At 45.6% G+C, this 26,434-nt stretch overlaps 1 protein-coding gene across 1 annotated transcript in view; it reads left to right on the top strand.

Annotated features, from left to right (window-relative positions):
- Positions 1 to 1,479: 1,479 nt before the first annotated feature.
- The window catches only part of PELP1 (proline, glutamate and leucine rich protein 1), a 1,000,849-nt gene continuing 975,894 nt past the window's right edge, over positions 1,480 to 26,434 (top strand). Inside the window, exon 1 of the mRNA XM_069646587.1 lies at positions 1,480 to 1,649. Within this exon, the coding sequence (XP_069502688.1) occupies positions 1,524 to 1,649 (126 nt within the window). The 5' untranslated portion in view covers positions 1,480 to 1,523. The remainder of the gene's footprint in view (positions 1,650 to 26,434) is intronic.

Below are 26,434 nucleotides of genomic sequence, written 5' to 3'. Positions count from 1 at the left end.
TCGTTTGCAGATCCGCTAGAGCGCCTGGCAGTGCTTTAAGTGAGGTAAGAAAGTGAGGGGGGGCCCTCGTTTGGGGGCGTGGCATCCGCTGTGGGCGTGGCCTAAAAGTGCACAAATCATAGTAGGGTGCGCAAACAAATAGATAAATGTAGTAGAGCATTTATATATTTGTATGCGTGCTAGTATGGTTTGTGTATTTTTGAAGCCTTCTTTTATAAACATAGCAATGTTACACATTTCTATGTTTATAAAAGGTGGCTTGAAAGTGTACAAACCATAGTAAATTACGCACACTTGTGTGCTTACCTTACTATGGTTTGTGTACTTTTCAAGCCACCTTTTATAAACATAGACATTTGTAACATATTTCTATGTTCATAAAAGACGGCTTGAAACGTACAAGCCATCTTTTATAAAGCGTTGAGGACGGACAAAACCCAAGGTGGTTTTGTCCGTCCACAAAGCTTTATAAAAAATGCCTTGAATCTACATATTAGATCATGGAGCCTGCAGGTTCACAGAGGCCACCTGGCGAGGGCAAACAAAGGAGCTGTAACTTCCCTGATGACCCCTCAGATGGGGGGTCATGAGGGAAGTTACAGTGACTGACAGAAGTGCCAGCCAGCCTCAGCACGCTGTGGCTGGCTGGCACTTCTGTCCACTTGCCTAACGTTACACTGGCGGGCACATCTCCCATCGCGGCTGCGGCCGTGACGGGATAATGCGTCCTGCCATGGCGTGGTGGGACGGGGGGCCCCGGCAGGGCCCCGGCTCAGCCCCACTTTTTGGAGACTGGCGGGGCCCGGCCCCGGCAGGCCCCGGCCCACTTAAAGCACTGGCGCCTGGGGACCAACTCCGTTGGTGACAGTGCGCGGTACAAATACCTTTAACCATAGCTCTCAACTCACACGCTTTTGGCGGGTGTCACCAGCCTTGTAAAGGGCTGAATCAGCAGCAAAGCCTTCTGCACGCCCATTCATTCCAATGGGCGTCTCACCCACCAAAAACAAAATCGGGTGATTTCACACGCCTTTGCAGCACAAATGGTTGAGAGCTATGCCTTTAACATTTAACATATCATTATGGAAAGGAAGTGATTGACAGAAAATTATAGAAGCGTGTAACAAGACAAGACATACAAGACATAGTAGGGAAGGAGGGGTGAGTATATGGGAGCTAAAACAACTTATTGTTTTAAACCTAAATAAGTTGTAAACACTTCCCATTTGATTTTCTCCCACTTCTAATCACGGAGTGAATTAATACCCCATGACACGTTCGTATTTTTTTTATGTCCCAGCACAGGGCGGCCTCTGTAATCTTTTATGAATCTCAATTGAACAAAATTCCATCCTCACCGATCCAATGTTTTGTGTTTTTGCACACTTGTCCTTTCTCTTTTTCTACGATTTTACTGGATTCTGTGCTTCCCTCTGAATTTGTTCTACTGTCACTTAGCGCGCTGCTGGTCTTTTGTCCGTTCTCAGTTTCAGCATTGCTCAGGTCACGTGCACTCGCCGGCAATGATGGCGGTCTCAGCTCGGATGCTGGAGGCTCTGAGCACCCTCATCCAACATGAGAGTCCTGGGGGTGCGCTGCCTGGTGTACTACGAGGAGCAAGGGATACAGGGGCGTTGCGGGCTGCACAGGTGAATGAATAGTGCACGCTTGTGTAAACTGGGGGTTATCGGCTTTGTTATTCCAGATTATGCGGGCATTAGTTAATTTTCTAGGGAGGCGCTTTGTTATTGTTTTGGAAAATTGTTATTTTGACGTTGGGAGGTTTTTTATTTTAATCTGGAGTTCTTTTATCGAGGTGGTATTACGTGTTTCCAACCTAGTGCGCAGGAGCGTATAACTTCCAGTTTGAAAGGTTTTAAAACTATCCCAATGGACAAACTGTTCTCTCCTAGGGAAAGCTTTTTTTTAATTTGTCTAATTTGCAGGGGATGTTGTTGTAGGGAAATTGTTCATTCATTCTGAATGAAGTGTTACGTGTCTGGAGCATTCATGAAGGTGTACGTGGTTTTGGCCTCATGGAGCGATGTCAGTGCCGTAGGTGTAGTGTAAGACTAGACCGAAACTTTCGACAGGAGGTGCGGGGTGGGGCGTAACGTTCCAAATAGGAGGATATACCTTCATGTGGGCGGCGGAAATTAGGTTTGATTGTGGGGACAAGTGCCAAATTTGAAACAAGGTCAAATTGTGCAATTTAAATCACGTTATGTTATGTTGATTTATAAAGTGCACCGCTACCACCCAGGGGCAGTCTCCAGGCGCTCATTAGGCTATTGATTTTGTTCAATCTAACGTAAATACAGAATGAACATTTTACATGTATTTATATACAGGGAGAAACAATGCTCTTTTGATCACAAAATAATGTACATTAGAAATTAGACTTTACCGGAAGCAGTGCACTTCTTACAATGGGGTGTGTTTGATGGACATTTTGACCAGGTTCTGGAGTGGAGTAAATGGAACAGTCACTGGGGACAGTACATAAGTGGACATACATAGGGTAAGGACGACCAACCGTGGACAAATAAGTACATGTAGCTGGTATAGCTATGATGGGTGAAATGCTAGAGTGGAGGCAGAGAAAGGGAGAGGCAGGTTAGAGGTGAGGGGAAAATGCTAGCTAGGAGGTAGATTGGGGAGGTAGGTTAAGAGGGTAACTCAGAGGTGAGGAAGTAGGCTTTTATTTTGGTTTTGAACAAATCAATGTGGTCTGTTCCTCGGATGTCTGGCGACTGAGAATTCCATGCAAGTGGAGCAAGAAGAGAGCGAGAGGAAGCACAGCGAGGGTGAGGAGCCACAAGGGTAATCGAGGAGGCAGAGTGGAGTATCTGCCAGCCTGGTAGTAGTGTGTATGTGATGTGATACAGGCTTGACTTTGTCAGTTGCTAGTTTACGGTGGATTTCTAGCTGATTTGCCTTCATGTCACACTCTCCTTTCACAGTATTTGCGTATGAGGTGGCCCACCTCTCCCACGGGAACCCCATTTCTCTTTTTATTTGTTTTGTCCATGCTCCACCCCTCCGCTGGGAGTACAAATCCCAGCGAGCACTGTTTTTTCGATGTCTTTATCAGGGACCCTATTAGGCGGCTCGGATGCGTTCTACAGTTTACATGCCCTTACGGCCTCTCCGATGGACTACGAATGCACAAGGCTTCGTAGTCTTGTGCATTCACACAGCACAGGAAGCTGTTCTTAGCGACCCTACAGGGCGAGGGTACACTGACAACCTCGAAGCGAACCACATCCCTGAGGGTGCTAATGTATTAGCGTCTTGCTTCCCAAGGAAGCGCGCAATAGCAGTAGAGGCCGTGACAGAGGTAAATGGCAGTCTGTAAGTGGACCACTTGCCATGGAAATGTATGGAGCGTCGGCCATGGGGGTGTGTTGGCTAAATGGTGGGTTTGACAGTACATTTACTACCCGAGCATAGCCTGTTCTGACGTGCAAGTCCTGAATACATGTTGTCCGAATGGGTAAACCTCTTTGCAAAACCAGGTAGTCGGTGGAGGAGTATTCCTCTTCCATGTCTCCTGTAAGGTACAAGAAGTGCATTATTTCATTGGCGGGTCTCTCTCAAAAATGATTGCTGGAGATATTCATGAAGGCAGTTAAGGAAGAGCGCTATAAAAGGAAAAACAGGAAGTCTCCCCCTCCACAGATTTCTCCAGTAGTTTGGCTCTCCTCCTGAGTCTTCTCAGAAATCCAGGTCCTCTTTGAAAGCTAAGCAAAATGGGAATTATTTGGATAACTGAACTGTTACATGTAAGTGGTAGTGACATCACAGGAAATGATGTAATATAACCTTTGACCATGATGACCTCACATTAAATGACATCACATTGCATTTAACCCTGATCACTTCACCTGAAGTGACTGCCGGGTGTTAAAGAAACTATTATATTTCTTAAATGCCAAACCGTTCCTAAAGCAAACATAATACTTTTAGGTACCAACCATATTTTAACTAGGGTTCTTCCTTGATATGCAAAGAAGGGTGTCGTGTTATGACGGGTAGACCCGGGAGAACCAATATAGGCTAGGGGCATAGCCATGAATATGCCACTACAGTCTCGTATGGCCATTGACTGCAATTTTTATATCACTTATTATAGATGCACATTTGAGGTCTAGTAATCATTTACCAAGTAAAGCCCTACATTCCCAGATGCGGCCATAATATTATATGCAAAATGTATAGCATAGCCTTTTCTCCGGTTGCTTCAATTATACGCTCAGAGCATCCTCTGGTTTCCAGTAATGCCACTCAATGTTGGTTAACGCCTTGTGCACCTGGTACGAACACATATGTAGGTGCGAGACTCGCATTTCTTAATGGCTGCCATCATATTGCACCCTCAAATGCCCTTGCAAAGCCATTCAATGCCTTTTATGCATTGTATAAAGTACCATAGATGCAGCCTCACATGTAATTGATTCGTTAGACACAGCTTAAATATCTAAAAATATCTGTTTGTTTTATGCATGGTATCTTTAGAATGGGTGATGTTCAGCCACAAATACTCCAGGAAATGACAGTAACCTAGTCTGATTATTCTGTTATTTATATATTGCTTTCGCCAAAGTCTACATGGAAGATAATTGCATCCAGTATCACCCAACCAAAGTTGGTCCTCATTTATCGACCTTGAAGGCTGAGTTGTCTTGCCAGGATCTGGACCGGCAGAATACACGCAGATTGTAGCAGCGAGCTCTCAAATCGCGGAGCTATTTTACCAATTTAAGATTAAGCTTTATACATGGCAGTATAAAATATGATCCTCATGTTTCTCAAGGATGCAACAAACACTTTTTAAAGCAACACTAATTTAAGAATGACATTATTCTGAGCCTATGCTTGGATTTATTCATGCTAACCTTCAGGAATTTATAATAATCAATGACTTATACAGCACTTTCGCCAGGGCATTTTACATAAAACTCTCATATAAAATTGTTACCCGCCAATCAAAATGAATGCTCCTTTTTCATCCTCCAAAAAGGATGAACGTTTGAGTATCCCTAAAAAGGTTTCAAACTTGTGACCTGCAGAAAACGCAGATCCCAGCAGTGAGCACTTAACCCACTGATATCTTACTAATTATTTCACCTTAAATTTGCATGCCACGTTACGCAGCGACCAAGATGGTGGCTCGAGTTTAGAGCTCCGTACCTGGCGCAATCCTCAGACGTAATATGGACTTTTATAAGAAATCTATTGTCCACGTTCTGGAGCATCTGTTGTCTTGCTCGGGAGGCTGTTTCGCCAAAGCGCGGTCGACTGGTTGGTGGAGCTGTGCCCCAGCCGGATTGTTGTACTATGTGACTCCGGTACCTGGTGGCCGCCGACTCCATGTAGGTGAGGCCAGAGTTGTATTAAAATAGGGTGGCAGGTGCTCTCTCACTTCCAGGACCATTCCACGTGGGTGCGCCCATGGCTGAAGTTACGTTGCGGTGAGCGGCCGCTGTCGGATCAGAGGCAGTCCACCTTGCTGGGTCCCAAAAAACTCCCCTGTGGGCCATCCGCTGGTGGTGGCTCTCCGCACAGTACCTGGGCGCCCCCGGGATCCGGTAGCAGCACTGGGTGTAGTTGGAATTGCCATGCTTTGCCGCTGGTCTGTGGGGCCCGTGGAAAACTGAGGGGTTCTTAGAAGTGCAAATCTGTCAAGATAGCAGCGGCACAGTTGTATGACTGGGTGCATAACCGGACCACTTCCGGATGTGATGCATCAACGAGGACAGGAGAACTGATAGCAAACATTTCCTCTGTATGTGTCGAATAGCCCCTCTATCAAATGTGGATTCCAAGACTGGCGTCTCTGAGGGATTGGGATCCCAAGATGATTGTGTAAACAGTAGCCTCTCCAAGGTGGTGCTCACATCAGATAACTGCAGGTGCTGCCCAAATGCTCGATGAAGAAAGTGATGTGCAAGTGAAAACTGGGAATACAAAACTGAAAATCCACAACATTATCATCGAAAACTTGATTCTACAGGGCTGTTGATCTCACCAGAATCCATTAATAAAGAGTTGCCCTTAAAGAGTGAGGTGGATTTAATTATACTTGCTTTCACATTACCAGCAGCTTGCGTTCTGGAGGGCACATGGACAGCACGGTCAGAAATCATTACGACACCAGCTCTACCTATAGAGAAACAACCAGAGGTTTTTCCTGGAAGTCTCCAGCCATAACGTCACTGAACTAACAACGGCACTATGGTGCCTGGGGACTATCCTGCGCTGACATCCAGTAAATCCTCCCCTTATGGACTGCTTGACCAGGGAGCCCGCACTTGCTTGTACACTACTGCGTGCTCAGTTCTGACGGGTGCACATCACTTTCTCAGCGCTCCATAGGCCTCCTGTTTGGAACGCTGGCTGTGGGTGCGATCTGCTGCCATCAGCGGTAGTTGCTTTGAGGCAGATCCTGCTCCCCCTTCTCGCTGGGACACCTGAGGTGGCGGCTGGCTGCGCCCTCACAGCACTGCACTGGCTCCTCCACTGGGGCGCTATTGCTAGATCCTGAGTGCATTTTTCCCCCTGCACATGGCAATTGGATGGTGAGGTCCCACACCTACTGGCGACCGTGACGCCAGTCTGAGCGGTGGGCGCTCTTCATTTTCTGTATCATTTTGTTGGACCCTGTGTGTACATCATTGCACTCACCCCTGGGCTGTCAACGGGGAGTACGGATTGCTACCCTGCTACCAGGGCCCTGCAACCACTGAAATTACCAATCGCACACTAAAGTTACACTGCTCCAATCTAGCCTATTGCTCTCATGGTCTCGTGTTCCTGGGGAACGAGCTTATGTCCACCTGAGCGGCCGCTTGGTTACCCAGAGAGGACTGGTTGTGGAAAATCTGGTGTTTCTGACCTTCCCACTTTCACTGGTTGGCACACTGACACTGCTCGTATCAAACATTCCTCCAACTACAGGTGGCCGCTTTGGTAGAGAGGCACCCCCCTTCAGCGAGTGCCCCTCTCCATATCGCAAAAGATGACTAGAGGGAATTCCAAGAACCAACACTCCATGAATCAATACACCAAATCTACTTTTGCGACCGTGGCTGGTGCGCAGGCGACAACTACCATGGATCCAGAGCCCATACCAAAGGAACTCTGAGACACAGCAAATGATGACATGCATGCATGCATGCATGCGGGGTACGCCAAGGTACGTAGTAAACTGGATGTCATGACCAGCACTGTAGACTCTATCAAGGCGTGGATTGACAGGACGTATCAGTGTTTGGGAGCAGCAGAGACGAGTGGGGACCGTGGAGGACGGTGTGTCGGCACTCGGGTCTCAATTTATAACACTCTCCAGGCAGGTACTCCAGGTGAAAACAAAAATGACCTGGAATCAAGATCCCGACGCAATATCTGTATTGTCGGGGCCCCGAGAACAACACATAATCCTCCCTAGAACAATGGATAACAACCCTGATGCCGCTCCTGGGCAACCTGACACTGTCACCCCAATTTGCCGTTGAGCGGGTGCATAGATCCCTAGCCCCAAACCAAAACCTGGAGTGCCTCCACGTCCAATCATTGCTTGTATTCTAAACTACCGGGACCGTGATTCCATCTTCCGAACAGGCCGCGAGCAAGGTGACCTAATGCTGGGATCGAGCAGAATCACATTTACACAGACTTCTCGGTTGCGGTACAGCAAGAGAGGAAATCCTTTTATGAAAAGGCGACTACATGACGGGAAATTGAAATACACTATGCTATTCACCGCCAAACTACGTGTGCAGTGGAACGACAAAACGGTTTTTTGTCACTATACCTGACGAGGCGATGAAGTTTCTGGATGGGATTTTGCCAGCACCCTCAATCCTGATCACACCAGCTGGCTGGGGCACTCGTATAGGAAGAAAAAGCTGTTGTTACTATGTACTCCGAGAGACCCTTCTACATCATTAGCTGCCCCCTGGCTACTTTTCTACTGCTCCTTGTGTTGGAAGGAGCAGAGGCTGGTTATACTCCTTTACAGGGGCGTTGCAGACCGCATTGCTTTCTGGTGGGCCGATGTTCTACAGGAAGCCTAAAAATGTATATCCTTTGTTCATGCAACTCAGTCCGGGAACTGCTGGATTGGACATCGCGCTAGCTCCCCATGCTGTGGGTGCGGTCATTGGATACTGTTGCGCAGTATCCAACGGTCCCGATTTCAACACAATAATTGACCTGTTCCTGGACAGATCCACACGCTCCCAGAGGTCCCTGACACGAGCAGCCCACACAATTAACAATGGGGTGCGCTCTCTGAGCATGGTTGAGCTTATTCATACTACTCATCAGTCCACGACTCCTCCAGCATTGACATGTGGCTCATTTCAGACGTGCTAATGGGGGGGGAGGGGGATTTCGCCCGGAGGGTGAGTCAAGAAGCCCTACATGCTCCCCAGGACCTACACAAACCACTCCCTGACTGGCATATGCTTGACAGTGTCTGTTCTCCCCAGACCCCGGAATAACTGGCGTTTTAGACCAAAAACGCTACTGGATGTGACTTTTGCATCCACATGGATGAACATGTAGAATCCTTCTGCAAAATCAATACAGGCTCGGTATCCTTGACCAGCACGCTCTGGGAATCCTTTAAAGTGTATATGTGTATATATATATATATATATATATATCTATATATCCACAGTTAGGTGTCCTTAAGGCAATTCGGCGAGACACAGAGAAATCGGCGAGCAGGCTGAGAGAACTTGAGTGGGGCCTGGTTGTGGATTCCCCCCCCCCCCAATGGCCGCACTAGCACAGAGCAAGGATTCACTTGACTCATTCAGAGAGCACGCTGAAACATTTTTTGATACCCCTAAAGCAACAGATATGGCGAAGGTGAAAGACCTGGCAAACTACTAGTCCACTTGTCTCGCCAAGAGAGGGGCAGCGGGTGTATCCCGCTTACAACCGGCACTATGGGCAACCTAGCTTGCACACCAAGCACAATTAATGAAACCTTCGCCAGATTCTATTCGACCCTTTACACTAATGCTGACACTCGCTCATCTGAGGACATTGATCGATTTCTCGAATTATTGCAATTCAGTCAACTTTCCCAAGATGCTAGAGCCCTGCTTGAACTGCCATTCACCCTGTCCGATATCGCCCAGGCAATTGACCTACCTTTTGGGGAAGACCCCCTAGCACCGATGGCCTCTCTGCCGAATTCTACAAGCGTTTTAAGACATGCCTGTCCCCATATCTTCTGAAACTCTGTCAGGAATTCCTTAAATCACTGTCCCTTTCAGAAACCATTCCCGCTGCTGTCATCATAGTGCTGTTAAAACTTGGTAAACCGGAAAAATGTGCTGCTTCTACAGGCTTTTCTACCTAATTAATACGCACGTAAAAATATTTGCAAAGCTACCAACTATAATACTAATGGCAATTATGTCACTCATTGTTCAACTGGATCATTAGGGATTTATTCCAGGGAGGTCCACAGCGCTGAACCTGTGACGTCTCTTTAATATTCTAGCCCAGATAGACCCCTACACCCAAGTGGTCGCCACTGCATTAGATGTCCAAAAAGCATTTGACTCAGTGTCCTGGAGGTTCATGTACGCAGTCTTAGGCAAATGTGGGTTTTGCCTGAGCTTCCTGGTCTCTCTGCGCCTTCTGTATATATCCCCAGTTGCCATGGTCAGCACCAACGGAATATTGTCCTCCCGCTTTGTCATAGAAAGAGGCACCCATCAGGGCTGCCCATTGTTGCCTCTTATATTTGCAATTGTCATTGACCCTTTCGCAGATCTCATACGGCATAAACATCCACACCCGGGAATCAGGATGGCCGTGAAGCTGGAAATCATCTTGCTTTATGCTGATGATACTCCGTTATAAATACGGAACCATGGTACACATCTAAAACCCATCATGACTGATATCACTGATTTCGGCGAGTTATCGGGGCTCCAAGTCAACTGCAGTAAATTGGAACTCTTTCCTCTTACTGATGCCATTGCTCCACCACACAACTTGCTGGGCTTTACATTGGCCCCTTTAACCATCTGATAACTGGGAGTGGCGATGTCTAGACACAGTCCCGAACTACACGAATACAATTACAAGGTGTATATGACAAAATTACTGGGGAAGCTACAGAGCTGGTTTTGCCTGCCTGTCACTATAGCAGGCAAAATAGCACTCGTCAAAATGAATGTGCTCCCAAAGCTACTATACCTATTTCTTAACATACCACTGTGGCCTGGTCGTACCTTCTTTCAGAAACTAGAATCTGAAATATGTAAATATGTATGGCACTCCGGGGCAGTCCGCCTGAAGTGGAGCACACTAGCACAGCCATAAGAGAAGGGTGGGATTTACTGTCCCAAACTTCCGCTTATACTGGATGGGTGCACAGCTTGCTACCTACTGGTATTCTGACGGCCCACCTCCTTGCCATACATGACTTGCAAAGCTTTCAGCAGGTGTCAGACTTGCAAGCTCGGATATTTCCCCCTAGACTCATTGACAACTGCAGGTTTGATCCCGCCAGCATTAAATCACTTGTGTGGGTCAAAATATGGCAGGAAATAGGTGCTCCCCCCCCATTTCACAGAAACCTTCCTTTGTGGAACTGCATGACCTTTCTACCACACCTGGACACAGGTGCATGCAACAATTGGAAGCAACAGGGGTTTCATACACTCTGGCCCTTATATTCTGAGGGGAACTTCATCCAACCTGACAACATTGCCACACACACGAACCGTGCATCGTCACAATGGTTGCAGAATGCTGGTCTGCGCAGGGCGTGTAAGAAACAATGGGTAGAATTTCCTGTAGCACCTAAATAATGCACTCCTGGAGTATATTTAGATTGGGGGCGGGGTTGCATCCGAGGCCTAGTGTCCTCTTTATATCGGCTGATGGGCCGCCTGCCCATACCGCATCAAAATGCCCGCTCCAAATGGGCAGCGGACCTGCGGGTGGACATCACATATGATCTCTGGTCTGATATATGCGTTCAGACACGCAGGGTTTCACACAACTCTAGATTTCAATTGATACAAATAAAGACGATACACAGGTTCCACTACACGCCACACAGACTGTGTTCCTTCTCCAAATAAGGAACTGGTGCATGCCCCCGATGTAACCATGATGATGCAGAGTACTTTCATATGATCTGGGACTGGCCAAAATTTTACCCATTTTGGCAAGATGTGTGCGCGCTCCTGTCGACTGATAGGGCCAACTTTCCATCCTTTACCCTGTCTGTTTACATATTTGAATCTTCCATGGGTCATATGAATAAGTTTGTAAAACTATCCATTTTGCTTGCTAAGCGAGGCATACTGATACGGTGGATGAGCCCTAACTCCCCCAACAGGGATAACTGGCTTAGATATGTTGTATGGGCCAACGACATGGAGGAGCAGTGGGCGCGTATACAACCTACCGAATCCCGAGCAAGATACATATGGGGGCTGCTCGTAGCGTATCTGTCGTCTACTAGAGATGGGGCCTCAGATTCATGATCTGAACACACCGACTGTTCTGCAAATGTAAGAGATGTGTTGAACTCTGTCAACCCTTGCCTTTTGCTCTCCTTCCACTCCTTTATCCGCCCTCCCCAGAGTATGCCTCAATCTTGATGTAACATACAACATCCTAATTGTCCTTCTGGTCTTACTGCATGTACTGATGACAATGTCGTCATATGATTTGCAATGTAGTGTCAAGTGTGTTAATAAAGAAAGGTTTTAAAAAAAAAAAATCATGCCCCCACTTTTTGGTAATGCATTGGAGCTGGGGGTTACATTCCTTAGTAACAAAACGCTTATTCAGCTTCTAAGCATAATAAAAATGACATGGCCCTCTACTACACCTGCCAATATTAGTCTTTATGTATTAGTGTTTATATTTTGTTTAAAAAAGGAGTATGAGAGGGTGGTGGGTAGTGTGAGAAACATGTTATTCTCTCAACCACTCCCTCAGGATGTTCCATTCAGGGGGCCAGGGAAGGGCCATTGCTTTTGGATCTCAACCTTGTGTATGGACAAGTCAGGGAGGATCACCTGAGTCGAGGATCACGAGGGATTGGGAGGTGGACACCCGAGGGCGAGACATTGTTTCCCCAGTCCTAAAAATACTCCAACCTACTCTCCCTCAGCCTTTATGGGGTATCTTCAGTCTCACCCCATCTCCACCTCCCTATTTCCAAAATATACTGAGACGAGGAAGAGGCAACTACGAGCAGTAAAGATTACCCATAGGAATAACTGGGAAACGAAGGGGAGCCTACCATAGAAAGACCTCAAGTTGTCCCACTAATAGGCAGTGTCAGGCATTCAATATTAACCATTCACACCTGACTCCACTTGAGTGGTATTTGCACTATAAAAGGTGTGGTCTGACAAAAATGTATGAGCGAGTCGGGAGGAGAGCCAAGATTCCAGAGTTGCCCGGGACCAGAGGCCAGAGAATGGGATGCTGAGGCACTGCTGTGTGAAGAGCAGTAGCGTAGCGAGGGATGCGTGTCTCCAGGGAGCCAAGAAAGGTTGGTGTATGGGAGCTGAGATGTGTGCTGGTGCCCTGCAGAACCTGTGTATGCGAATTTTGTGAAACAGCCCAGGAATTCCTGGGGGCAGGCGGTGGGACCCTGACCTTGGAACAAAGAGCCGGTGGGAAGTGGCGGCATAGAAGTCATCCCGGTGAGTCTGAAGGCATTGCAGAGCTGGGTTGTGAAGAGCACAATACAAGGTAACGCCAGGAACCCGTAAGAAAGAGGACCACTTTTGAATGGGGCGTTTGTTGAAGTTGATGGGAAGTCTACAGCAAAGATTCAAGGAACAGTGTGTGTTGGACCATGAGATGATATGAATGAAAGGGGGCCAGAAGGCTGTGGGAAAGGTACAAGCGGCACGCAAGGAAAGGACCGCATAATAAAGGGCATGAGTGACCCGAAGTGGGCCAGAAGGCTGTGGAAAAGGGGCACAAAAGGAAAGACAATATAAAGAGGGTACGAGGGACACAAAAAGAGAAAAAGTCCAAGAGTGCACAATGAAGTATGAAAGAAGCGTATGAAAGAAGCGTGCAAGAGGCACAATCAAGATTAAGCTGAATAAAGGACAGAGCAAGTGTGCATAGAAAAGAGGAAGGGGTATAGGAACAAGGTGCAGGAAGCACCAGAAGATTTTAAAAGTGCAAAAGTAAGTGAAGGAATCCAGCAAGGGTTAAAGGATCAGAACGGTCGAGTTGAGGAAAGCAAAGAGCCTGGCATTTTCGAAAGCCTCTGATTCTACCCCATAATAGGATGACATGCAAGAAAGATTGGACATAACAAAAAGGCACATCCTGATCGACTGACTTTGGGTTTTGAAAGCTAGAGAGGCCCAGACTTGGGGAATGGAACCCTGGGGCCTAATGAGAAAAACAGATTTTGTTTTGAGCTGAAAGTGAACAAGTTGAATATTGGTGAAGGGAGCCCCAAGGAACTCTAAGACCGTGAAGATGTTTGCATTTACTATACGGGCTGGAGTTGGAAATTGAGGGCAGCTGAGCGCTATTTGGCTCCTGCTTCTACCATATTGCAGCCTGGTTAGCTTGAAACCAACAGCTACCAGGAGCTACGTTTGGCTCCTAGGGCCAACTGGTGCCTTCCAAACAAGTAAATGTGACGTTAACTTTAAGAGTATTTGAGAATGTTAATAAACAAGAATTAGAACACATCTAATGCACTTTTAAACACAATGCTTCATACAAAATTGACAAAGTTAAAGGCGCAAATCTGTTAGGTCGTCGTTCCCCTGCGGATGATGCTCGACGACCATGAGCTGGTTTTAGCTCCTGCTTATCGATTCTCAATTTTGAACCCTGAAGGCCCTGCGGAGAAGGTTGTATAGCAGCCCTGGTGAGTAAACCCACCTTTGTGACATTGACCAAATTGCACCTGAAAAGACCATGTGAAACCATCTTTGGTTTTGACATTTCTGTTGAACCACTATTTTTTCCTTTTCAAAAGACTTCCTATCACATTTTTGTACAGCGTGAGGGCAAGCAGATACTTATACAACAGACACTTTTATTTCAGACTATTCGACAACGGCGGCCATTAGCAACATTAGTTAAGGGCACCATTCTTTTACAGTTGGGGCCAGTCGGGCAATCCACTACCCCAGGAACCTTGGTAAATAAAGGTTTTACAACTAATACATTTGAGTCTGTGTCTCTCTTGATACCATGCCCATCTCAAAGTAGATAGCATAATAATTGTTTTTTATTAACTGCACAATTGATTAAACAATGTCTGCACTTTACTGAGTCATGTGAGGGGTCAGAAATAAATAGCCAGACACAGTTGTCTTTGGTTAAAGACATTTCTTAACTCAAATGGGTTGGGAAAATGGCTCTCTGGCACGGCTCTGAGGAATTTCATGCCTAAAACTAAGTAACTGTCAGTTTCAGGATGTCAGAAATAAAAAGCTGTCCTTGTGTCCAAAAGTTCTATCCTGACCCTCGCACTACAAAATAAGTGATAAGGGAAAGGTCTTCAACCTGATATTGGCAAAAAAAGTAGAATAGCTCCAACGTAAATGTTCTTCAAGGTAGGAAAACCTTGATTCCAGAGGGTTACTCCATTCCCCTGGATTCTTCAATACTTGAATAATGTCTTTGCGTCTAACAGTTCCATGTGTCTTTTCTTGGCCTCCAATACTCCTGTTGGGTGAGTTTTGTCCTTATCAGTCTTTCTTTAACACAAGTTTCTTCTTCAAAATAATTTCACTTTCAACTGCCTGTTGTTTACCTGCCAGGACTTTTCCTATACTTCGAGATGCTTGGTGTACTCTCCTGCCAGGACTTCTTGTCTTCGATTGCATGGTGTGCTTCTCTTTGCCAGTACTTGCCAGTACTTCTCTTGACATGTCCCCTGCCTGGTATATTCTTGCCGTACGTTCACTTGTATATTTTCAAATGCCTTTTGGGCTTTTCTCTTGAGCTTCAGTTTCTCTTTACCTTCACAATTACATATACTCTTTGGCTTGGTATATCTGTTTTAGGCTCCCTCTCCTCCCCCCACATCTGCAATCCATATGCTCATATGTTATTGAGGTTTGGGTTGGTTGGCTCTGCCCTTTTCACTAGCAAACCCAGTTCTGCTTCTTTCTGCATCTGTAGCTTTACACCATTCAGTTTGTCATTGGCGTGGTTGCCAAAACGCCTCAGGGTCCCCACATGGTCTGGGCTGATAAACTGGTTCGTCGCAGCATCTTTGGTCCCTTTCACGCTTGTATGGTGTTCCTCTGCCGCTTGCTTCACACTTCGGGTGACTCTGATGTCTCTCTGACTTTCTGCGAGGCGCCGCTTCTGCATGCCAGCTACTGGTCAGGTTCTGGTAGGGACAATGCTGCTTCTAGGAGCTGCCAGGAATCCTTTCCCGACGTCTCCAGGGCACTTCCTGCTAACCCAGCAGGGCTTCCCTTCTCTGCGGTTGAGCTTCTCTGCCTCACCATAATGGCTGGTGCACTAGTGGGGCCCGGGAAGAGAAATCCCCTGCCAATGCCCGCTAGAAGAAATGGGAAACCAGGCGGACTTCCACAAGCAAAAAAAACAAAAGACCAAGTACGCAACAAGGTCACTCAGCCGCTCTCCAAAAAACCAAATCCGGGTAAAATTGATAATGCAAATTTTTCAAAGGTTTAATGTATTTCCGAAAATATATGTTCACATATAATAACCACGATGGTCCATTGATTTTTCAAAAAAAGAGTTTTTATCAACAAGTAGTTGCGTAAAAGCATAATAATCCGCCTCGTGGTGTGAGGCGTTGCTAATGTTTATTTAGCGAGGAAGGAAAAGCCACTTAGCATCTCATATCAGACCAAAACATTTGCCAATGCATTTCGGATTCATATATCCTTCTTCAGGGCGAGTCTGCAAATAGTACATGTGTCATTCCATAATATTCCAAAATTAGTGTATTGACAATAATCATATGAATAAAGTAAATAACATACCAATAGTTGTGGTGGTGGAAAAGGTCAAGATTGATAGATGCGGATAACAGGAAACAGAAAAAGAAGAAACCAGCAGTGAGAAGGCTGATGCATATGAGATTGACAGAAGTAAGAAGTTCGAATAGCATTTACCTGACTGAGTGATAAAATGCTTGCATACGTGGTGGCTTGGTGTGCGAAAACATGTAGATGGCAGTGAACTGCCCGGGAAAATGTCAGCGCCGTAGCGCAGCCTTCGGAATGGGCTGAAATGTAATAAAAGTACCATGAGCTATAGAAGCAGACAGGTACGATCAGTGTAGAAAAATCTTTAAGAAGGCTTACCGTGAGACCAGCGAGCGGTGGAACTGTCCCTCTCGCTAGCTCGCCTGAAACTGCGGTGCACGCATCGGCGCGTTGTCAAGACAACGCCTCTTAAATATTCCACGTGACCGCGCTCCCGAAGGACACGCGGCTAGAAATAACAGACTGTGTGTGGATCTCCGGAAGGGAGTGCAAAGTAAAAAATTAATTATCTTTCTATCAAAAGGTGATCACGGAATAATGGTGACTCAAAAATATAATAATGTAATTAATGGAAAACATGGAAACAGAAGAAATACTGACATTTGAAGCAGAAGAAAAGAAGAGTAAAGACAAGCGATGGCAAGAGGTGTGAAACTAAGATGGCAACTAATAAGGTGCCCAATCTAGAAACGGGCTACTAAATATGTTAAGCACAGTATACATGATATTAGTAACACATAGTTGTGGAATTACACTCTAAAATTACAATCGACATACAATATGCAGTGTCGAACAGTGACGACACCAAAGAGAGTAACACTGATGGCACAAGCCTCCCCACTGCTATGGTGGCGCAAAACGCCACCTTGGGTCCCAGACAATTGTCCAGGAGACGTAGCGGGGAGGACATAAATAGATCAGTCACATGGAAATTCACAGTATATAATAGCTAGAAACATGTCCATAAAATCAAAGAAAAATTATAGAAAACAGTGATAATTAATCTCCTCGTTCATTCCATGGGGAACCAAACTCCCAAGTTTGTCGATCCAAAATGTCTCTTCGGTTCAACCGCTGGTTCAAATCTTCGTGAGGATTATTCTTAGTCAGTACCTCCAAGATCACAAATCTGATTTGGGTCAAATTATGACCATTCTCCATCCAGTGGCGGGCTACAGCAGAGTTGGTGTTAGCAGTCCGGATGCATGAGCGATGCTCATTCCACCTCATTTTAGCCATTCTTGTGGATTGTCCCACATAGAATTTTCCACACGGGCATTTAATGCCGTAGATTATATTGGTGCTATCACAAGTACCATAGTTCTTGAGCGGAATCTTTTCCCCTGTTCTGGGATGGTTGATAAAATCTCCTTTTAATTACTGAATTACAATTGGTGCAGTGGAGACAAGGGTATGTCCCAGTACGTTGGGTTACAGATTCTTTCAAGGGGGGTCTAGTATATACCAGTTCATCTCTCAGGTTCCTGCTACGTTGATAGGCAAATACCGGTAATTCAGTGAATAAACTTTGTACTCGGACATCATTCTTCAAAATCCCCCAGTGCTTACTAATGGTTTTCTTAATCCTGCTGCTCTGAGTTGAAAATTTAGAAACAAATACTGGTGTTTTTAGTTCTCTCTTATTTCTGGGATTTTGGGTAGATAACAAAGTTTCTCGTGTCAGGGTACTGACCCTATTTGATGCTATGTCGAGTTCTGTTTGTTTATACCCCCGGGCTAGAAATTTCTCTTTCATAATCTGTTGTTGGACTGCACAATCCTCGGGGTCGCTAACAATCTTCTTAACCCTAAGCAGTTGACTGTATGGAAGATTCTTGAGTAAACTGGGCTGGTGAAAACTCAAGCGGTGTAACAGATTGTTACGGTCTGTCGGTTTCCGGAAGATTGAGGTACTGTAAGATGTAGTCTCTCTCTTGATGCAGACATCCAAAAAGGTAATCGTATCCTGTGAAACCTCTCTAGTGAATTGGATGCGTTGATCAATACTGTTGAGATAATCAAAGAAGGTGTCAAAGGCCGTCTTGGTGCCCCTCCACACTCCAAAGATATCATCGATGTAGCGAGTCCATAGGCGGATGTCATTTTTCCAAAGTTGATTACTCAGCACATTATCAGTCTCAAATTTATACATAAAGCTGTTGGCGTATGAGGGTGCCATTGTTGCCCCCATAGATGTTCCAGAGGTTTGTAAGTAGAACCGATTACGGTACTGAAAGTAGGAATTTTCTGATATGAATTGTAAGAGGGCTAATAGAAACTCCTTTTGTGCTCGTATGTCAGGTGCTTGTAGCAGTAGCCATTCCACAGCTTCTAATCCTAGATCATGTGGTATAGATGTGTAGAGGCTTCTAACATCTATAGTAAACAACCAATCGCCTTGTTCAGGAATAATGGAGCTAAGTTTCTGTAAAAAGTGGGTGGTGTCACGAGTATATGTGGATGTTTTCTAAATTAAAGGCTGTAGGAAAAAATCGACGTAGACGCCCAGTGGTTGATTAATACTTTCCATGCCAGCCACAATTGGTCTTCCTGGAGGGTTGGTGGGGTGCTTATGAATCTTAGGTAAAGTATAGAAATTTGGTATCCTTGGATGATCTTTAAGCAAAAACTTCTGGGTATGTTCGTTTATCCACCCTAGTTCGAAGGCCTTGTCTAATAGAGTCTTGAGATTTTGTTTAATCGTAACAGTAGGATCACGGTCTAGGGTGGCATAAATTGTCCTGTCCTGAAGTTGCCTGTTGCACTCTGCGTCATAGTCCACCGTGTTTTGGATAACTAACGCTCCACCTTTGTCCGCTGGGCGAATGGTTATTTTCTTATCTCCATACAGATCTCTAATGAGTCTCATTTCGTGAGGTTTCAGATTCTTATGGGGAGGATTCTTATAGCTAATTCTCTCCAAGTCACGGGTAACTAGTTTCTGAAAAATATCGATGGAAGGAACAGTGATGGGTGGCACAAAGTCGCTCTTTTCTCTGAATTCTTGAAAATCTGGACCAATGGGTGGTTTTTCTTGAACTTCTAGTTCTTCGAAGAAGACCTTCAATTTCAATTTTCTAACGAATTTATAGAGCTCAATTTTCGTGTTGAAGAGAGTGGTACCGTAAGTGGGTACAAAACTCAAACCTTTTTGTAACGTGTCTTCCTCTGCTCTTTTTTTGAAAAATCAATGGACCATCGTGGTTATTATATGTGAACATATATTTTCGGAAATACATTAAACTTTTGAAAAATTTGCATTATCAATTTTACCCGGATTTGGTTTTTTGGAGAGCGGCTGAGTGACCTTGTTGCGTACTTGGTCTTTTGCTTTTTTAGTTGAATTTGAATTTGGGTGTCTCCTTATTTATCTCAGCTGGCTCCCTTTTACAATCTTTGGACAAGAAATCACATAAGAAACTAATTTTTTGAAAAATCAATATTTGAGTAAGGATTATATCCTTGAGTGGTGCCCACTTCTTTGCTGCTATGGACTTCCACAAGCAACCAGGAAGATCCCAACACATCAGCTCGGGTGGCCGCTGCGGGAGTGCGACCGCCCCTTGGCCTCCCGCCTTAGCCCATGCGGGCACATTTACCGCCGGAGCGCACACTGAAGAGGTGGGTGGTGGAGAAGGGGACCTTCCCCGCGACAGAGGAAAGGGAGCCGGGTCGGACACTGCAGGAGAGGACATACGATCCCCCATGGGGGGGCAACAGTGGGGAGAGCCACAGGGACCCCCTCCGCAACGTGAGAGGCCCCAAAGAGAGCTACGGAGATGGGAGGGTCTCACCATATAAGGGACACACGTGGCACCACCTGAGGCCCCATAGACGCTGGGTGGCCCTTCGGAGGGCTTAGTGTACAGCCTTGGACCCATCCCCTTCACCCCACAGAAGGGAGGCACCACGGTACGAACCAAGGGAAAAACACTGCATGCAACAAGCCCATGGGTGCCCACATTCACAGGGTCCCCACCGAGAGGACTACAAGCCTACGCAGCGACCCAAAAACAATGAAGCAGGGCCATAGTCTTGGTACTTAAAGGCACCATGATGGCATAAAAGAACCACAGCGTATCCTACCGGGTAGGGGGAGACTGGTCCCCAACACGGACCCATTAATCGAGCACAAGGCCAGTAACCCCGGGCTGATATCATAGGGCAAGGAGTGCAGGAGGCGACGAGGAGGCTCCCAAGAGCATGGACAATCGTCCCCCCTGGAAGTTGGCGGATTCGGGACATACTAGGGGCTCTTGTGGACCTGAAGACAGACACACCCTGAACAAGGGATGGGACCCCGCCCAGAGAAGTCTTACAGACACACATAGGCACGCGTACTGGAGAGATCCTCTGTTGCTGAGAACGCACGAGCGTGAGAACGGGCACCGGTAACAACCTCCCATCCGGGGCACCCCACAGCACGGCTCAGGGGAACGAGAATCCCCAGGGGGAGCCCACCTGCATGTTAGATAGCCGACGGGCAGCGCCCTCCGCGCTTCAGTGAGTCAAATATGGAGGGAGACAGATGCCAGAAACCAGGTCTGACACATCAAATTCTGCCAACATCTAATGAGAATGGGCCCCCTACCCCGGGTGACACCATAACCTGACAGTCTTGGGGCAACGCACGTGTACTGCACCAGGGCACCAAACTAGAGGAGATTCCGGGCCAGGCCACCAAGAAGAAGAGGGCCCACCCTGGGGTTCTGTCCCTGCAATGATTCTGGAGACCCCTGGAAGTGCTTCAAGGGACACTGCCCCCCTCTAACCCACCCACAAAATGGCGTCTGGGGAGGACACCCCTCCCATCCCACCTCCAGCTCTGACCAGAGACAAACTCAAGGACATATTTCAGGAAATTAGAACTATCAGAAAAGACATACAAGCCTCCATTTGTGACCTCAAAGCAGGGTTGATAAAATGGAAGGGCTCGAACACAACCAACTGCAAATGGACATTCTCGATAAGAAATATTTTGAAGCTCTCTTGACCGACTTAAACTCTGAGAGGAGGAGATACTTCTGAAGATGGACGATTTGGAAAACGGGGAGAGACGTAACAACTTGAGTGAGTGAACAGAAAGGTGAATCGGCTGCAGAAGTCGGACGAAAGTATAGGGCCTGATAAACCAGCTATTCACGTTTTAGGGGGCAAAGAGGTGCCGCCAGTATCTCTCTGTTCTGACATTTGGTCGTCGTATGCAGTGTCGCCCCCTCACACAATGGCTTTCCGACAAAGACATTAGATGTAGTTGGTCCCATCCCTTTGCCCCATCATTCGAACTCGGAGAAGTGGACTACAGAGTGACTGGGTGAAAGGAGGCCCTCCAAGTACTGCAGGTTATCAAAAGCGAGGAGGAGAATGGGGCCACGATGGAGACGGATGCAACTTCCTGAGACCAGCAGCGGAAGCCCCTTGGTCCACAGGCCACAAAAGAGAAGATATAAGCCCACAGAAATATTAAGGGGTTGAACACCCCTCTCGGAAAGGTAAAGGGGGAAGACAGTGGGTGAACAGAGACCTCCTGATCTTAGAAGGGGGGAAACCCAAATGTGCACTACTCCAGCCGGGGGAGGTGAGGTCTTATGGGAACCAGCGGAGGAGTGACGGTTTCAACTTTAGCTGCACATCTTAGGGTGGGTGTCTCCAAACATGTAAAGTTTTTTTTGGGGGGAGGTTACCGGGACAGATATGGGATCTGATGTATGGATAGGTGAACTCGGAGCATCAAACGGAGGCATAGCGTTGTGTGATGTCCAAGAGAATTGGAGGGGCACATCGTTGCTGAATGGCGCCCCTTAACATGGTAGGCCGGGTGGAGGTCCTCAAAATGGGCTCCCTGAACGTGAAGGGCCTCAACTCCATTAAACGCTCACTACTGGGAAGGGAGCTGAAAAATGGCAACTTCAACGCACTCCTAGTGCAGGAAACCCACACAGTCCTGGGGGAGGAAAGACGTATCCTGGGGGCCTCCATCAGACGGGTATTTTGGGCCTCGGGGCTAGTTAAGGGGGGAGTAGGGATTATATTGAGCCTGAGATGCCCAGCTTTCTATTCTCTCCCCAAAATCCATAAGGGAATTGCACCGCCACCAGGAGACCCGATAGTTTTGGGAATAGGGTAAATCCTAAAACCTCTGTCCCAATGTTTTTTTTTTTTTAAAATAAGTCAGTCATGCGAATGAGGTCCTATACAAAAGACACCACAGCGGTATTGACACATTTGGGTGAGATGGTCCTTAATAGTGATGATATTTTTATCGTCACAATGCATCTTGAATCCCGCTATTCCAAAAATTCCACCAACACACTCTCAAAGTGATCCAGAAAGTGTTAGAAGCTAAACAATCACCGATTGAGATGCCCATTTCCTTCATTATGCTACTTGAAGAAATAGCATTGACTAAGAACTACTTTCTGGTAGAAGATAGTTACTACAAACGGATATCGGGAACAGCTATGGGGCAATGTTTACCCCAAATTTTGCAAATCTGTACGTGGCAGACTTTGAAACCTACACCATGAATCTAACCCTTACTCTAAGAATATCTTGAGTTGGCGTCAAAATATTGATGACGTTCCGTTTTGGAATTCAGTAGTTTTCACCAAAGAACTCTTAAAGAGAATCTACCGTTTGGGCAGTTTTTCTACTTCAGAAGGAACTGTACAACAAGATCTGAATACGATACACAAGCAGAGAGACTAACAGAGAACCTAAGAGAAAGGAATTATCCTGAAAAGACAGGCCAGAAAAAAGGCAAGAAATATACCCAGAGAGGTAACTCTAATGGAACATGAGAAAAAAACTAGGGGTGAGAATGAAATAACGGCTGTTTTCAGCCACTCACCAGTGGTCAATCGCATAAAGAAAGAAATAAGAAAATCATGGCATATCCTCGGTGTAGGAGATACGAACTTGAAGCCTCCATTCTTTGCGATAAAGAGAAGGAAAAATATCAGAGATGGTCTGGTTCATACATACAAGGAAATTAGCAAAGAGATTGAAAATCAGCCCACATTATGGAATGTACCAAGAGCCACGGGACACACCCCATGTGGAGGCTGATCAGTATGCCATCTCACAAAACGCACCACCACAACAGACATAGGTTGTAACACACCATGGGAGCAAAGATCGCTCATCAATTGTAACACTACAAATGTGGTGTACTTTATCAAATGTCCATGCGATAAGAGATGCTTTGGAGTGACAACAAGAGCCGTCAGGATACGAATATGTGAACACAGGTCCAATATTGGAACCAGACGACCACTTTATACAGAAAAATCATTCAGAGAACATCACCTGGACGGTACTGGCGAAAGTAGTGGTCACAAAGAGGTGGGAATATAGATCATTGCTACTTAAAAGAGAACAGATGTGGATATACAGGCTTAAAAGTCATCAGGAAGGCCTGAATGAAGAGATCTGCTGGCAAACCCTAGCCATACTATAAAGTCAAGTACACCACTAGAACAAGACAATCTGGGGATGAAAAAGTTAAAAAATTGAGACATTCACTAATGGTAACGCAATCGGAGAAGCAGCATAATAAATAAGGGATGGGTTTAATTTCATATCAAGAGACTTACTAAACATGGTCTAACCCATCACCAACAACATACCAGGAGGCATGATGGCAGCATCTTGACGAACAAGCACTACATGCAAACGGGAACACGTGAACGAATTGGTATTAAAGTCATGTACGAATCATTGTATTAAGGCCATTAGATCAAGAACAAGTACTATATGCAAATATGGGAACACGTGAAGGAATTAAAATTTTTCATGTGCGTACGATTCTCAGTAAGGCCATTATTCCACCAAAACTACAGTACCCAAAACTACAGTACCCAGAATACCTGGGGCGTAGCTATGATATGCCAGCATCCGTATGTGTGGGGTCACTGTTTCAAGAGTTGGGAAGAGTTACAAAATACCTGACATCTAAAATAGATATATAATGGCAAACTGAATAGTTGGAATTCCAACTTTTATTTGAATAAAAATCAAGCGTGATATAGGGAAACATGAGAACAAAACTACATTACCCAGACATGTCAGGGTATACGTGCGTGGCACAAATACATAGACGCACACAAATTGGACGTGGGTTGATATTCCAATGATACCAGCACAACACTACCCAGAAACGTCTAGAATTACGGGTACGGTGTGAATATAAATGCACACATTTAGTTTCATAATGAAGAAATAGAAAGACCATTCGAGGTTTAAGGACGACAAGTGCATGTGTAGAAATTAAATTACAAAACCCAGAAAGAAAATCAAATACACGTAACAAACGTTAAAAATCACGTGACCGGCTGCATTATAAACCAGAATTCTGAGATGGCGGCCGCATCGTGACACGTAGAGGAAAGAGGACCACATATTGCTGCCATAAAGCAAAATAAACCTTAGCACAGAGGAAAAAGAAAAAGACTACATATAACAATAAGACAATGTGGAAGGCCATAGGAATGAAAGAGGTTGCCTAACACGGAATACATAAGACTATACGTGACGCGTGTGCGGGATACGCTGTATGAGCTACAAGTAAGGACTTTCAGGTTTCCTTACCAGATATGCAGTATGAGTCATTGGTAACTGCATAAATAGTAATTTGAGATTTTGGTTTATAGATTATCGTGAACCTTCACAAATTTGAACGCACGAAAAATTAGTGTGCAAAATGATAGATGGAGACAGGTGAGAACTGTTAAATGTCTTTGTTTGATCAACCCAACAGATGCCAAATGAAACAAGATTTGTTTAGAATTGGGAGAGTAATGGTGTCCTCCCATTTGTTCTTTCCCCTTTCAGGGTATATGGAAGGAAACTTAAGATGTCCATCAGAGAAATCCTGAGACGCTCTCCCGAATCCATTATGTGGACAACAAGACCAAGAATGAAAATAGTCTTTTTTATGTTTGCTTTTGAGTATGATTTATGTCATTATATATGTCCTGAAGAAAGTGGCGAGGCACCCAAACCCGCTGAAACCGGTCGACAAGATGAAGGTTTAGGTGAAGTACCTATACTGTAACAATGGGTCGCTGCATTGTGCTGAAGCTGCTGGGCTTGGAGGACGTCTTTCCGTGTAACACTGCTCCGCCTGACCCACTAAAACAAAAAAGGTGACCGTTTGTTGTGCATCTCATTGGAGTAAATCACAGGACATTTAACTATTGTACACATATGTTAATACAGTTCTTTTTCTAATTTGATTGTAGGTCCTGCCTTTCTGTTGTTTCCACCTCCCTGCTGGCCACGCCCCGTCTAGCCAGGATATATTCGCTTCAAACAGCGCACCCGCGAAGTACCTAAAGTACTGTTTACTATTAACGGGGCGCAGGGCGCTGGGGCTGAGGCGCAAAGTCTTAGAATTGCAAGTCACTTAGCTGAGAAGTGACTTGGTTGCTTATACTTAAGCGTGCAGAGGGTCAACTGCTTACAAAAATAAGAGCAAAGATTAAGCTACTTAGTCGAAGTGAGTGAGCATTTAGAGTTCTGCTCTAATCTAAAACCCCAGACAGCCCATCCAAGGCAAGTCTTAAATAATCCTCTCCTATTTTTTTCCTTCGCGTGTGTTTGATGGAGTCCAGCCTTAGGAACGGTAAAAAAAGGAAGGACTGTTCTTTGAAGGTTATATTTTAGCGCAGGAAGCGTGTCACAAATATCACCTAGATTGCCATGTAAGAGCAGCCGCAAAAGAGTTGTTAAACACCATTCCCCATGTTGAGAAAAAAAACATGTGGGTTCCCAAACAATGGTTGATCCCCTTTTGTTAAAGGGAATACCAGTGACCTTCGCTCAAATAATTCAGCGTAAAGAAGAAACGACGATGGACAATAGGAGTAATCCTCTGCACAAGACGATTATTTGGAGGTCGCAAAAACCCAACACGACAGACTGTTACAGGTCGAACAATTTCTTGTGCAGATGAACTCAAGATAACATTTTGGAGATGCTTGCAACTGCAGAAACAGCTGTGCCCATTGTGAATACGCCAGTGGAGACGCCAGACAGTCCGACGATGCTTATAAATCTCATTGAAAAAAACACATGTCAAGCAACACAACAAGACAAAGTGATCCCTAAAGAGAAAAGGTGAAAAAAAACAATCTGAAAGCCATAAAAAGAAGGCATAAAAACTAAATGGGCTCTTTGCGAGTTGAGAAAGCAGCAAAAGAGATTTCCTCTGAAATCATGAATGCCAGAACGCTCCAAGTAAATACTGGTAAAGGTTCTGAAAATGTGATCCCCCCCCTTGAACAAATCCTGAATCTGAGCGAGCTGAATGAAGAAAGCAAAAAAGCCTTACAGATTAGCTCAGCATTCAATCAGGAAAAAACTATTAAACAAACAGAAAATATAAACAGACTCTCATTTGATGAACCAGGTTTCAGCTA

This window comes from Ambystoma mexicanum, chromosome 1p (genome assembly GCF_040938575.1).
Source record: "Ambystoma mexicanum isolate Mex_15411 chromosome 1p, UKY_AmexF1_1, whole genome shotgun sequence".
NCBI classification, from domain to species: domain Eukaryota; kingdom Metazoa; phylum Chordata; class Amphibia; order Caudata; family Ambystomatidae; genus Ambystoma; species Ambystoma mexicanum.
This window is presented reverse-complemented; position numbering and strand designations above follow the sequence as displayed.